The sequence below is a fragment of the Schistocerca nitens genome, chromosome 10 (assembly GCF_023898315.1).
Source record: "Schistocerca nitens isolate TAMUIC-IGC-003100 chromosome 10, iqSchNite1.1, whole genome shotgun sequence".
NCBI classification, from domain to species: Eukaryota; Metazoa; Arthropoda; class Insecta; order Orthoptera; family Acrididae; genus Schistocerca; species Schistocerca nitens.
Genome location: NC_064623.1, coordinates 127,988,690 through 128,003,842, shown reverse-complemented (window position 1 = coordinate 128,003,842; position 15,153 = coordinate 127,988,690). Strand labels below are relative to the sequence as shown.

At 35.3% G+C, this 15,153-nt stretch overlaps 1 protein-coding gene across 2 annotated transcripts in view; it reads left to right on the top strand.

The window, feature by feature from the left end:
• Positions 1–14,602, top strand: part of LOC126210047 (persulfide dioxygenase ETHE1, mitochondrial) — a 72,509-nt gene extending 57,907 nt beyond the window's left edge. For both annotated transcript variants that reach the window (XM_049939157.1, XM_049939156.1), the window contains one exon: positions 14,397–14,602. In XM_049939157.1, the coding sequence (XP_049795114.1) occupies positions 14,397–14,515 (119 nt within the window). In that variant the 3' untranslated portion in view covers positions 14,516–14,602. The remainder of the gene's footprint in view (positions 1–14,396) is intronic.
• The last annotated feature ends 551 nt before the right edge of the window (positions 14,603–15,153 follow it).

Below are 15,153 nucleotides of genomic sequence, written 5' to 3'. Positions count from 1 at the left end.
GCTACCAGGCAGCAGCCACTAGTTTTGGTCCCCCCACGTATTTTATTTCCCGGATACCCACCGTATCTGGTGAGTATTCCTCTACCCGCCACTTGTGGAGATGCCCGGCCCATTGGGAGACTAGCAACTCCACAAGAGAGAGTCTGTATTTGCAGATCTTAATATAAGCATATTTTTTGAACTACGACTTTAACAGAGTACATTCTAGCCCTTGTTGCCAAAGGAATATCTTTTAAGTAGTCCAGCAACAGACTCTGATGAACACTTCAAATGGCCAACAAAGCAAAGACTTTGAGTTTCAGATAACTGCATCTTAGAAACATTGAATCATTGTTACCAAAAATACAGAAAGTTTTTGATCAGCTTACAGATTTTTACATGAGGCTTTAACAAACTTTTAGACAGACATAGGCTGTATTTTTTTTAAACAACTTTGTACAGGTTTTCTGTTAAAATTTATTGCAGTGGAACTGTGTTGTGCTGTGAAAATGTGTGGTTTTATTTTCTTTCTTGCAGTCTGTTTTAATTACAATAGCAGGCCATTTAAAGCATTAGACAAATTGTTTCTTCCGTATATATTCGTTCTCTTTATTTCAACAATGTAAGAAAAGATAGGTCGCTACTCACTGAAATATGCTCACTATTTTTATATACTTGAATTTAGCATATTTCGTGACAGTACTCACTTTTCCGTGAAATGTTTATAAGATGATATTTGATTTTTCTGTGTTGGCTTCAGTCGTCTAGTGAAAGTATGATTCCATAATGCTGTTTCGTCGGCTGCTGAAATGTCCTGGTTCAATGCGTTTGCCTCATTTTTGGTGCTTCAAATGCCATTTCTCCGAATGTGCTTCCTTCTTGATGTTTATATAAAAAAATACAATAACTCATTCTTGCTGGTCACTTGCAAATTATTATAACGGAGACCTGAACATTGTTCACCGTCACACACCGAGAGTTCACTGCCTACTGACTACGGTCAATGATGACTCCAGCGTCAAAGACATTTCACACAACACACTAGCTTGTACTTGTAACCAGTCTCTTTGATATTCTTTGTCACATCTACTAATATTAATCAATATGCTGTCACCCTCAAACATATAAGCAAATTAGCATAAAATAAGGCAAATTACAATTCATAAAAAATATTTTGACAAAAATATAAGAAAACATTTACAACCTCCCTCATTAGATTTGGTATCGACAAATCTGGTAGAAAATAACACATCTTCCAGATCCATTACAACTGCTCCCCAGGGCTTTTTGTTGTTATGAACATATACAACAAAATCCCGACCACACTCAGTAATGGATCTGTATTACAAAATTAATACGGAAATGATGAAGTCTGATAACCTCTTCCAAATTTGGACTGTTAGAATCTGTGGACTTGTTACTGGCTGTTGTTGTAATGATCCTTCCCTATCATCTCATACACGAAAAATTCAAGTAAAGAAATTATTTAACATGACAAATATACATGGCATAAAACATACATGACAAATATTCTAAAATACAGCATACAGATTGAAAATAATAGTTACGTAAAACTCATTTGCTAGAACAAGATATCTACAACCATTTCTGTGGTCACACTATGTACCAACTGGTTCTCATAATTAAATTTTTTGTTCCCCATATTACTGTTAATTTCATTTTGCTTACATATTGTGTAATAAAAAATGATACTGGACATATATAGTGTAGTGTGTGTGTGTGTGTGTGTGTGTGTGTGTGTATATATATATATATAATCACTTCTGATTTTCTTTTTGAATTTTATATATTTTTTTTAATTTTTTGTAATTTTTTTTACTTATGATTTTCTTTTAGAATTTTTTGTATATATGATTTCTTTCTTTTTTGTTTGTTAGTACAGCTAAAGATACATCAGTATTATTTAAATTTTTTACAATTATTTATGTACACTTGCATCTCTACTACAATATTACTACAAGTCACATTCTTGTGAAGAGAAATTTTGCTCCCCACAACATCAGTATAAAGAATAATAAATTGCTCATATATCATGAGGCTTTATCTAAAATTGGTTTTGAAACATATCTTTGCATGCATGTCCTCATATGCATGCCTTCACCCACAGGGAAGACTTAGCTTCCAAAAATTATAAAAAAATTCATAAATGCTCACTATGGAGACTTTTTTTTTTTGTAAAAAGAAAGTAGTTATCTTTTTCTCATTCTTTGTTACAACAGTGCTTTTTTTTTCTTTTCTTCATCAGTTTCAATTAACATGTGACTTCAAATTATTAATTTATACATGCAAATATACATACTTGGTTGTACAGGCAGTTTTGTTCTAACAAGCATATTCCGGTGGAGGACTTTTGTTTTAAATGAAAATAGGTTATTGAAATTTAGAAATTATGATTTCTGTTTATACAGTTTCAAAGAGACAACATTCCTGAGACCAAATAATTTCTTTGACTTAGGGTACACCAAACGATAAGCATTAGTGTGTGGATTTTCTATGCTTCAAAAGTCCCAATATAGATATCAAAGAATTTTTTAATTTCTGAAGTTAACATTTTTGATTTTTCATGAGATTTTACCAGAACAAGATCCCCAATTTCGAAAGTTGTTAATTTTACCCTGTTGTTATGTCTTTTATTCCTCTTTTCCCCCTTGTTTCCTCATAGTTTCCCTGACAATATCTTCTCTCTCTTGCGTAGTTAAAGGTGTACATTTAGGAAATTCAATAAGTTCTGATATAAGATTTGCAGGTCTGATATTAAACATAATCTCATACGGTGAAAATCCTGTGGAACTATGTTGTAGGCTATTCATAATATCTTCAAAATTTCGAATGTGCTCAAACCAGGTTGGATGTTTATGGCTGCAATAGGTTCTGCAAAGTCTCCCAATTTCCCTCATATATCTCTCTGCAGGATTGGTGGATGGACAATAAACAGATTTAAGTATATGCTTCAATTTTGATCTTTCAATAAACTTTTTCCAAATTTTAGAGGTGAACTGTGAACCATTATCTGATAATATAGCTTTTGGTTTACCCACCTGTGCGAAATAATCTCTTTCAATTTTTATTATTATTTCATGGCTAGTGGCTTTTTTCACTGGATATAGTTTAATTAATTTTGAAAATACATCTACCATAACAAATATGTAACAGTGACCACCTTTACTCTGTGGTAACATTCCATATAAGTCCACAGCGATAAGATCTAAAGGTTTTTCCGGAATAATGTTTTGCATCTCTCCACCACATCTTTGATTGCTCACTTTAACTCTCTGACATTTGTCACAGGTTGCCAATTCTTTTCTTACCTTCTTTCCAACATTGTAAAAATAAACGTTTTCTTGTATCTTTTGAATGCACTTCCGTATCCCACAATGACCAAAACTTTCATGTATGTAAATGATCAGCTTTTCAGCATCTGCCTCTGGCCAACACAGTTTCCAATTATCAGAATCTACATCTGTTCTCCGAAATAAAATCCCCTTATGTAATTTGTAAAATTTATCAAGTTTCTCATACCCCTTCTTGCCTAAACATTCTTTGATTAATTTCCAACTTTGAACTAAATTTTGATTTTTCCTAATTTTATTACACATAGTTCTAATTGTTTTCTCATTTTCCACCCCTTTCAGGTATCTAATTTTAAATTGCTTTTCCTCCTCTTGTTCAAAAATCTCCTTTTCTCCCCCAATTGGTAACCTTGAAAGTGAATCAGCTCCTACATTCTCAGAACCTTTTATGTGCTTGATTTCAAAGTCAAACTGTTGCAGAAATATTGCCCATCTGGTCAATCTACTGTGGTGTAATTTGCACTCTTGTAAGTAACTCAAAGCTTTGTGATCCGAAAATACTATGGTTTTATGTCCAATAAGGTACATTCTAAATTTTGTAAAAGCCCAGTGAATTGCCAAAAGTTCTTTCTCTGTGACTGTATAATTTTTCTCATGCTTGAGCAACATTCTGCTTGCAAATGCTATGGTACAATGTATCATAACTCCATTCTCTACTCTTTCTTGAAATAACTCTGCTCCAAGCCCATAATTACTGCTATCAGTGTTCAAACAAAATGGTAAATTAAAATCAGGTCTGTGTAATAAGTGTTGCTTCCTCAAATCTTGCTTAATTTGATCAAACTCTTCCTGACAACTTTTATCCCAAACCCAAACAGTGTTTTTCTTAAGTAACTGACTTAAACAAGGTGCATTCAGACTCTGATCACTTATATGTTTTTGGTAATAACCGCATAACCCAAAGAATGACTTTAATTGTTTTTTAGTCTTAGGAATAGGAATTTCTGAAATTGCTTTAATTTTTTCTGGACCTGCCAAAATTCCCTTGTCTGTGACAACATGTCCCAAAAATTTTAATTCAGAAACAGCAAATTTACATTTATCTAATTTCAATGTCATCCCCCCTTTTCTAAGTTTTTCACAAACTGACTTCAAAATCGAAAAATGTTCCTCCCAATTTTGCCCTGTAACCAAAATGTCATCTACATAAATTATCAGTTTAGATGCAAGTTCTTACCCCAGTACATGATCCAAAGCTCTTATAAATTTGGAAACAGAAGAATTTAACCCAAGTGGCACAACAGAATATTGGTAACTCTTACCATTGTACAAGAAAGCAGTATATTTTCTAGAATTAACCGAAAGTGGTACCTGATGAAAACCCGAAGTTAGATCCAAACTTGACATATATTTTATATCTGTAAATTTATAGATTAACTCATCAGTATTTTCGGGATGGTCTGTCTGTCTGAACAAAATTTTGTTTAAGTGTCTAGAGTCCAAAACCAATCTTACTCCACCACCTTTTTTCGAAACAGCTACTAAAGGATTATTATATGCACTGATACTCCTTTCTATTATATTACATCCTTCCATCTTTTTCAGCTCTTTCTCAACAGCAGGTCTTTTTGATATTGCAATACTGTATGGTTGTATGAAAAATGGTTCATGAGGTTTTACCTGAAGCTCTCACTGATAACCCTTTACCCTACCAGGTATGTCACTGTAAACATGACTGTATTCCCACAGCAGATTTTCTAACTGTTGTTTTTGCTCCCCAGATAAATTTTGTGTTTCTGAACTTTTCAAATTTACTAAATTCCCAAATTCAACTTCATCAGTATCAAATGTATGAATTTCAATGTTCTCCACTCTATTTTCTTTTAGTAAATTGATACTGTCAAAATTTCCATTACTCTGATCCCCAAGTGTCTTCACAAATTTTGTCTGAATGTATTCCCTTTCACTGGTTTCTATCAAAAGTTTTCTTCCGCCCCAATCAAATGCTGTATTTACTTTTACTATCCTCATTAAATTCCTGAATTACAAAACATCCCTGTATGAACAACTTGCCTTCAATTAAAAATGTCACTAAAGCCTGACTTTTTACCAATTTACTGCTTTTCCCAGTAGCAGCTTTTATCTTTACCTCAACAACTGGCATTTCAACATAATCTTTCCCCACTTTCAATTTCTTGCTTAACCTTTCAGATATTCCCGAGATCTCTTTTCCTGTATCAATTAAACATTTACCAACCCATGACTCAATTTGAACTTTATTATTATTATTATTATTATACAAATTTGGCCGTTAAAGACCATGAAAACAGTTATTTCTTGCGCTTCTGGGAAGTCTTTCTCTCAGTCCACACTTCTTTCATTCTTGCACTGAAGGCGGCTTTTCTCTCTTCAGACCATTTAGTTCCACAAGTCTTCTTAATTTTCACACCGAAACCCGTGAATGAATTCAGTTTTTTTCTAAAAAGGTTTCTGTTAAATATTGTTTCCTGATCTATGTCCATTTCTTTTAGATCTCTTTCTGTGTTGATAAACCATAAATTTTTAATTTTTTAGATTTGCGATGTACGAAAATATTTGTTTTGTAAGCCTGTTCGGGTTCATCCTCATGATGTGAGCATAAAAGGAGCATCTTCTTTTTCTAATTTTGTCTGTAATTTTGCTGCACTTTGTATACACTTCTTTGTTGCTTTTTAGTCTGTATACAGGCTGGCCTTGATCATCTGTTATTTTCCTGTGTCCAAGAATTGTCCTCACAATTCTTCTTTCACGATTTTCTATCCGTTCTGCGTATGTAAAATTTGCCAGTGTTTATGATGCATATAGTATCTGCGGTCTAATGACAGTCTGGTAGTGTCTGAGTTTAATGTTTTTGGATATACATTTTTTTGAATACATTTGTCTGCAGTATTGAGTTGCTGTCTCTAGTTTTTGTATTCTAGCCCTGCAGGCTGGATGACCTTTGGCCACAGGCTGAATTAGTTCACCAAGATATTTAAAATGTTTAGATACCTGTATTTTCCCATATTTCGTAGTTATTTTCTTTGGTGGATTTTTGATATTTGTAATGATTTCTGTCTTTTCAAATGAAATTTGCAAGCCTGCTTTTTCAGCAGTTTCTTTAAGTAAATCTATTTGTTTTATTGTGTCTTTTTGTGTGTAAGCTAAACAGGCGAGATCGTCAGCGAAGGCAAAACAGTTGGTTTCAATGGCTTTGTAGCACTTCCCTCCAATTTGGACTTTCTCAACTCCATGTTTTTGCGTGAGTTTTCTCCATTCTGCTATGACTTTATCCAGAACACAGTTGAAGAGTACCGGGGACAGCGCATCTCCTTGTCTGACGCCGGTTTTGACCTCGAAATGCCGTGAAATTTCTCCTTGGAATTTTACTTTTGATGTTGTATTTGTTAATGTTTCTTTGATTATGGTGATTGTTGTTTCATCTATTTCATATTCTCGATGTGTTTTGATGAGTGTGTCCCTATCGATTGAGTCATAAGCTTTTTTGAAATCAATGAATGTTATGAAATATTTCTTGCTCCTTGTAGATAAATAATTCATTGTTGTTTTGAGGTTAAAAATTTGTTCGGCGCAGGATCTTCCTGGTCTGAAGCCAGCTTGATATTCTCCAAGTTTTCCCTCTATAATTGGTGATAGACGATTGAGCAGGGCTTTTGATAGAATTTTGTATGGGACTGGGAGAAGCGATATTCCACGATAGTTGTTAACATCCCTTTTGTCACCACAAAGGGTGAATTAGGGCAGTTTTCCAGTGACTTGGGATTTTCTTGGTTTCCCATACTTGTTCAAGTTCTTTGTGTAGTGCTTCTACTGATGTTTCTCCCCCAAGCTTGAGCATTTCTGCTGTAATTGTGTCTTCTCTACATGCTTTCCTGTTTTTGAGATTTTTGATTATGTTTGTGATTTCCTCTCGTGTCGGAGGTGTTGAATGTGTTGGTAATGTTTCAGGTTGCGTAAAACTGAGAGTCTGGATGGGTGTTTGGCAGTTTAGGAGTGTCTCAAAATATTCAGCCTGGATTTCACAGTTTTCAGTATTGTTGGTGGCGAGAGTCTTATTATTTCTCATAAGGTTTAGGCAAGGGGACTGGTATCCTCGGAGTTTCTGGTTGAATGTTTTGTACCAAGCTGCCGTGTTGCATTTCTTGAAATTCTCTTCGATTGAGTCCAGTTGTTGTTTTTCATATTGTCTCTTGGTGTTGCGAATAGTTTTCGAGGCATTCTTTCTGGCTTGCTTAAATTCATATATATATATATATATATATATATATATATATATATATATATATATATATATATATATATATATATATATATATATGGACTGCAAAATTGACACTTTTCTCAGAACCTGTATCCTCATCTAATAAATCACTTTAAATTTCCCCAAACCTATACTTGTCAGAATCATATGGTATACCATCATATGCATTATTTGTCACAGTTACAAAATTTGCACAAGATACAAAATTATCATTAGTACTCTCTATTATCTCAAATAGCCAAGAATTTTCATCCAAATCACATTGTATACTATTGAAGTACTTATCCTTCAGCTTTTCAAAAATAAAATCTCATCTTTTTCCACCACTCAGGACATATGGTGTCACATACATTAATAAGCATCTTCCTAAAGTTTTTGTCAAAAGAAATATTTTCACTGTTCAGCCATAGATTCATAAGAAATGTGTGTGTGTCATTAGTATCTGTAAATGTTTCACTTAGGCTAGAAGTTATACATGTGTCGTCATTATTTGTGTAGTCAGATTCTTTACCAACAACATCAAAATTCACACTTTTACATACACCCTGCTTGCGAGTCTTATTCATCCTGGTAACATCCCTGGGAATTTCTATAATATTCTCACTATTTAATCCATTTTCAACCATGTGTATACCCAACTCCCTATTTAAACTAATGAAACACCTTTTCTCAACATCATCATCAATACCATTACCATCATTATCAACTTTATCATCAACATTATCATCATTACAAATATTCAGGTCATACACATTCATATTATCCCCCAAAATATTATTTCCCCTTTCTAAAGTTACCAGATCCCTTTCACCAATACATTCATTCTCATAGCATGCACTCTCTCTTTCATTCACACACGTCTCTGAACTACTACAAATTACATCATCTGACAAAGTGTTGTTCTTTTCTGCCCAAGTGTAAAAAACTGTTAAATTAAATGAATCACAATTACTTTTATCTACTGTATGTTCTTGGGTACTGAAAATGTTATCTTTATCAATATCATTATTATTTTCCTCCTGAAATTTCTTCAATAAGCAACAACTAATGACCCCATGTGATAGCTTAGGTTTGGGTCTGTCGTGTTTGGGTTTATGATAGTCACATCCATTGGTCCTTTCATCACTCTCACCTTCTGCCTCAACCTTGTAGACCTTCAAGGGGGCGTCTACTCGTTTTTTATTTCCTGAATTACAACTGGTTCCTGTTTGAACTGCTGATTGTGGTTCTGCCAATGTCTCTGATCAACATTTCTGTTCCCATTCCTATGCCAAACATTACCTGGTTGTTGGTAGTTTCTGTTGTACTGATCTCTAGCAAAATTTCTGTGATTTTGATCTCTAAAGTGTTCTCTATTTTGTTGATTATTTCTGCGAAAGTGTTGTTCTTGTTTTGGATGAAAATTATGGTCCTTCTTTTGAAAATTGTTATATTCCCTGAATTTTGACTGACACCATGATAATTGTTTTGTTCCCTTTTTGAAAGTTATCATTTCCCCCCATTTTGACCCCTACCTTTCTGAGTAAACCCACTGTGTGTTCTTGTTGTTACCCTATCCAACTTCTCAATATAATTGAGAAACTGCTCAACATTACTATCAGGACAATGAACTAAACTCAACTGCATTGCTGATGGCAATCTTCTCTTTAAGGTATCAATTTTGATAGTCATCCAAAGGTTTTGTTAAATGAATAAGTTTTTTGAAGTTCACTTTTGCAAAATTGTTTCATGCTCCTATCTGATTCTCTATAGTTTCTCCCATTCAAAAATTCACTTTTGATTCTAGTTTGTTTAAGACCATCCCAAAAATTTTCCGGAAATTTTGATTCAAATTCTGAAAAGGTTATCCCCACAGTTACAATCTGGTTTGCCCAAGTCAAAGCTTCCCCATCCAAGAATTTTTTCACAAATTTAATTTTCAAATCATCTGGTGAGTGAGGTAAAAAACAATCCTTACAGTACTGTACAGTACTGTACCAAAAAGTGCTTCACTGGAATATTTGATAAAAGATTGCATGTGTTTACATTGTGATTTTTGCTTTGAAATTCAATCTCGAAACTTTCAATTTTTTTTGCTAAGTTCTTTGACAGATTTTTTGTTTTCTAAGTCATTGCATTCTACTTTTTTTCTAGAGTAACCAAACGATTGTCAGTTTTTTGTTCTACATTTTTTACTAAAACTTTTGTGTTCTCGTCCAAATTTTTAATTTCTCCTTTTATCTCATTAAAATCAATTAAATTTCCTTCCCTATCTGCCAGTAACTCATTTTTTGCAGTATTAATTTCATCGCTCAATTTAGCATCAATTTCTTTTACTTTTGCTTCCACAGATTCAATTTTTCTTAACACTCCCAACCCTGTTCGAAAGATCACCCACTTGGGTATTGACTGCTTGAACTTGCAACAAAATGTTATCAATTTTTTCATCCCAGTATGTCTTATTGTCGTCAAGTGATTGTTTAATTTCTTTGTGAAATTTACAAGAAAACTTATTAAATCAAATTGATCGGTTCTTTCTGTTTCATTTGACCTGTCCTGATTTTCGAAGTCTTTAAATTACTATTTTCTGCTTTAGGCACAATACTCTCGAAAATCTCATAAGTCATTGTGAAGGAAAAAAAAAAATTTAAACACCGCTATAGAAAACAAGATAAAAATATTATTTTAACAAAATACAAGAGTTTCGTGACCTATCTGGAACACTCTACTGCTGCAAATCCATGTTTTCCATCCATGTGATTGTTGACCAAAATTCTTGAAATTCCTTCTTCTGTCGATTTTTATTTTTTTTTTTTATTTTTATTTTTTTTTTTTTTTTTTTTTGAAACATTTCTTCTCCAAAACTTTTACTTCTTGGTGAACACAAATACTGTAACACACATTCTGAAAAACTGGTATTAACACACAAAAATTTTCTTCTTCGTAGCACTGTTGAAGGTCACGTGAACACAATATCCCGGCTACAGTCCCCAGTTGAAATATGCTCACTATTTTTATATACTTGAATTTAGCATATTTCGTGACGGTACTCACTTTTCCGTGAAATGTTTATAAGATGATATTTGACTTTTCTGTGTTGGCTTCAGTCGTCTAGTGAAAGTATGATTCCATAATGCTGTTTCGTCGGCTGCTGAAATGTCCTGGTTCAATGCGTTTGCCTCACTTTTGGTGCTTCGAATACCATTTCTCCGAATGTGCTTCCTTCTTGATGTTTATATAAAAAAATACAATAACTCATTCTTGCTGGTCACTTGCAAATTATTATAACGGGGACCTGAACATTGTTCACCATCACACACCGAGAGTTCACTGCCGACCAACTACGGTCAAAGACGACTCCAGCGTCAAAGACATTTCACACAACACACAAGCTTTCACTTGTAACCAGTCTCTTTGATATTCTTTTACATCTACTACTATTAATCAATATGCTGTCACTCTCAAACATATAAGCAAATTAGCATAAAATAAGGCAAATTACAATTCTCAAAAAAAAAATGTTGACAAAAATATAAGAAAACATTTACAACCTCCCTCATATTAGGTTTGGTATCGACAAATCTGGTAGAAAATGACACATCTCCCAGATCCAGATAACAAGCTGAGTTTCAGACACACACAATTAAAAAACACCTACACATAAGCTTTCAGCCTGAGCCTTCGTCATTCGGGAGGATAATGTTTTAAACCCACATTCGACCATCCTGATTTAGATTTTCTGTGATTTCCCCAAATCGCTTGAGGCAAATGCCGGGATGGTTCCTTTGACCGGAGACGAATTCCTTCCCTATCCTTCCCAAGCCCAATGGGACCTGTGACTTAACTGTTTGTTCCCCTCCACCAAATCAACCTCAGCTTTCGTGATAAAAGGAGAAACATGCACCATTTCACACAAGCAAGCACAGCTCACATGCACATGACTGTCAACTCCGGCAGCTCAGGCCAGAATGCCGTATATGTAATTTTAAATAAAAATTGTATACACAGCTATGTTCTGTTTTGTTTTCTTCCTCACAGTCAGTTTTAACAGAAAGCAAGAAAGATATATTTATGGCTTACTGACTTATGATTAGAATACTACTATGGAATCTGAACCATCTTAAACTTTGTGATTGTACCCATATGCAGATTAAAAGTATTCAAAATATTGTCATTGAAAGTACTATCCTCACAGATCGGGCAGCAGGAGAAGTCTCTCGTATCTCGTAACCAATGATCCCATCTTATTTACCTAGTTGAGGCTTCATCGGCAATAATAATAAACAAGACTCAAGGTCGGGAGGGGGGGGGAGATATGGACAGATGATGAAGTGGGGGGGGGGGTGAGGAGGAGAGGGACAGAGAGGGAGGGATTGGAGGAGGAGAATAGATATGGTTGGTAGGAGGAGATGGGCAAAGAGAGGGGGAGGGGAAGGAGGAGATGAGCAAAGAGGGGAGGAGGAAATTAGAACGTATCTCCAATTCCTATTCATATTTAGCAATTGCGGTGCATTTAGATGATCGTCTGTGTTCAGAATACTCACTTGTAGTGTAGGGACCCATGGACAAGAAAATTAGTCAGCCCCCAGGAGCCAACTCGCTAATACTGTGTAATGTACCACCTCTAGCCTTGCTAATGGCCTCAATTCAGTGATGAAGAGAGCCCACAAGTTTCTTCAGGTTTGCCGTATCCAGCTAAAGTCATTTAATGATGATTAGGTCCCATAGAACTACCAAATTCCTGAGATTTTGATTGCTGCATTTCACTCACTGTTCCAAATAGTCCCAGAAGTTATCAGTGGGTAATTCCATGTCACTTCAATGCATCACTCAACCTGACCCACTCAGATTTCTTTTAAATTAGGCACATTTAGAGATCCAGGTAAGAGATGCTAAACTACCAGTCAAGTTGCAGGAGTGTGCTCGAGTGCTTGTCAAATTGGGACTACATGCGGCGAATCATGGTTGGTTGGCTCAGTCCGCAAAGCGCTTGCCCACAAAAGACGACAAACTCTACTGTAGTGTGAAAATTGTTTCTGGAAATAGCCCACCTGGCTCCAATATCCTTCCTTCCGAGAGCACTACTCCCGAAAGTTTCACGGGAGCACTTCTGTGAACTCTGGAAGGTAAGAGATGAGGTACTGACAGAAGTAAAGCTGTGAGGGCAGTTCATGGTCATGCTCGGACGGTTCAGTCAGTAAAGTACTTGACTGCGAAATTGAAGGTGCCGTTTTTGAGTAAAAGTCCACTACACATTTTTAATCTGCGAGGAAGTTTCGTCCAGGTTCGTGGTCACAGCATCCTGTACAAGTGGGCCCAAATCATCATCTCTTACAACCTAAACGACACACTGCACATACTGGGTTAAATGCCACATTGGGCCATCAGCACACTTGACTTGTCTCACCACACTATGTGCCTCCAGATGTCTGTGTGGTGTGAAAAGTCATAACTGACTCTAAATAATGAAAAGTGTGAAGCTATCCATATGAATGTTAAAAGGAATTCATTAAATTTTGGTTCTATGATAAATCGTACCAAATCTGTTAGTTCAACTAAATACATAGGTGTTACAATTAAACCAACTTAAATTGGAGTGATCATATACAAAATGTTGTGGGGAAGCCAGACCAAATACTATATTTTTTTGGCAAGACACTTAGAAGATGCAGAAGATCTACCTAAAGATTGCCTTCACAACAGTTGTCTATTCTTTTCTGGAGTATTGCTGCACGGTATGGGATCCGTACCAGATAGGCTCTATAAAAACACTGAAAAAGTTCAGAGAAGGGTAGCTCTTTTGGTGTTATTACGATCTAGGGGAGACTGTTGCAGATATGGTACACGAGTTGGGGTGGCAATGATTAAAACAAAGGTGTTTTTCATTACAGTGAGATCTTTTCACGAAATTTTGATAATGAACTTTCTTTTCTGAATGTAAAAATGTTTTGTTGATGGCAACCTACATTGGGAAAAATGATTAGCATAATAAAATAAGAGAAATTACAGCTCACACAGAAATATTAAGTGTTCATCTTCTCCTCCTATCCCCTGTGCTATTTGGGAGTGGAATGATAGTCTAAAAGTGGTTCAATGAACCCTCTGCCAGGCATTTAAGTGTGAATTGCAGAAAACACTTGTAGATATAGATCTAGCCAGCTACCATTCAATTTCTCTGTTGTTCTGCCCAGTGAAGACGTGCAACTTTGTGCCATTGTGATCAATGTCCTTTTGTAAGATACCTGTCACCAAACGTCCACTTCGTGCAGTTCCCCCTCACAGTGTTTGTGCAGAAGCTGGTTGAAAGAGGCCTGCATTCACCAACTGTAGCAATTTCTGTCAGATTTGGAATTGATTGTAATTGAAGTGATCTGATACGTGCCTTCAGTCCCTGTCTGTTAGGATCTTTTGATCATCCCTCTTACGCCATGTTTGTATGTGGAACATCATGTGTTGATACTCCAACAATAGAGTTTGATTCAGTCATTATGTCACGCCTCCACATCGAGCCATCTGTCGGGCTGCGCTCATTGCACACAACTGACCAGTACATACACGCCACACCACTGTCATGACTTACCTCAGTGTTGGAGGACCACATGATCATCTGTTACCAGCTCTACTCCTCATACAGTGTTCTAAAACAATTAGTGTGTTTAAGGGGATGACTAACATTTTGTCTGATGAGCTTATTCTTTGGAGAGAATAAATATGTGAAGAATGTGATGTTTATTTTGTTTGTGATTTTTGTGGTCCAGGAAAGCAGAAGATTGTTATTCAGGTGCTTTTCATTATGAACACATGCCTAATACCTGACGTCCTTTCAGATCGGGCTGTGCCGGCAAATCGCGTGTGTGGCCTTCACGACCTGCCACCTCTTCCTGGTGATAAGAAGAAGCCTGTTAAAAGAGACGACACTCCACAGGAGGCACCTCCTGTGCTGTAACCTGCATGAAAATTTTCAATATGTAACCAGACATACAAAACTGTACAGCTTCATTTAGGTATATTAGAAATAAAAGCATGAAAATCAGTTCAAGTTTATTTTTATTGAAGTAACTAAATTTTAATAATCTAGACAATTGTCATTGTTAAAAAGAATGGTGGCTAGCATCAAACTTCCACAGAGTACACATTGTTTACATGAAAAGTGAAAGCTATGTACTTTGTGTGCTCCGTTATGCTGTAGCTTTTTCTGTGATTCAATACTGGTGCTGTTCAGACTGTAGAATACCTTGTCTTAGGTGAAGGGTTTCCTTATACTGGCTCCAGCCAGCAATTCTTGAAAATGTACTTAGCATACTTAATTTCCATTCCAAAGTATCACCTGTACATGATAAAATTAGTGATACAAAAACAAGTACAGTTATAAACTTTTGTGAGGTTGATTTATTTCTAGCAAATGATTATCATGATGATTATATTGCTGGTGGTATATTTTATAAAGTACATGTAAATTACTGTTTTACAAAAATGGTATATTTTTATAAAGTAAACAAGTACAAGTTTTACAGATTAGACTGAATAGTGGTATGCTCTATATTGTTGTAATGAAATACTGTTTTTATGAATGTTAACAATAAA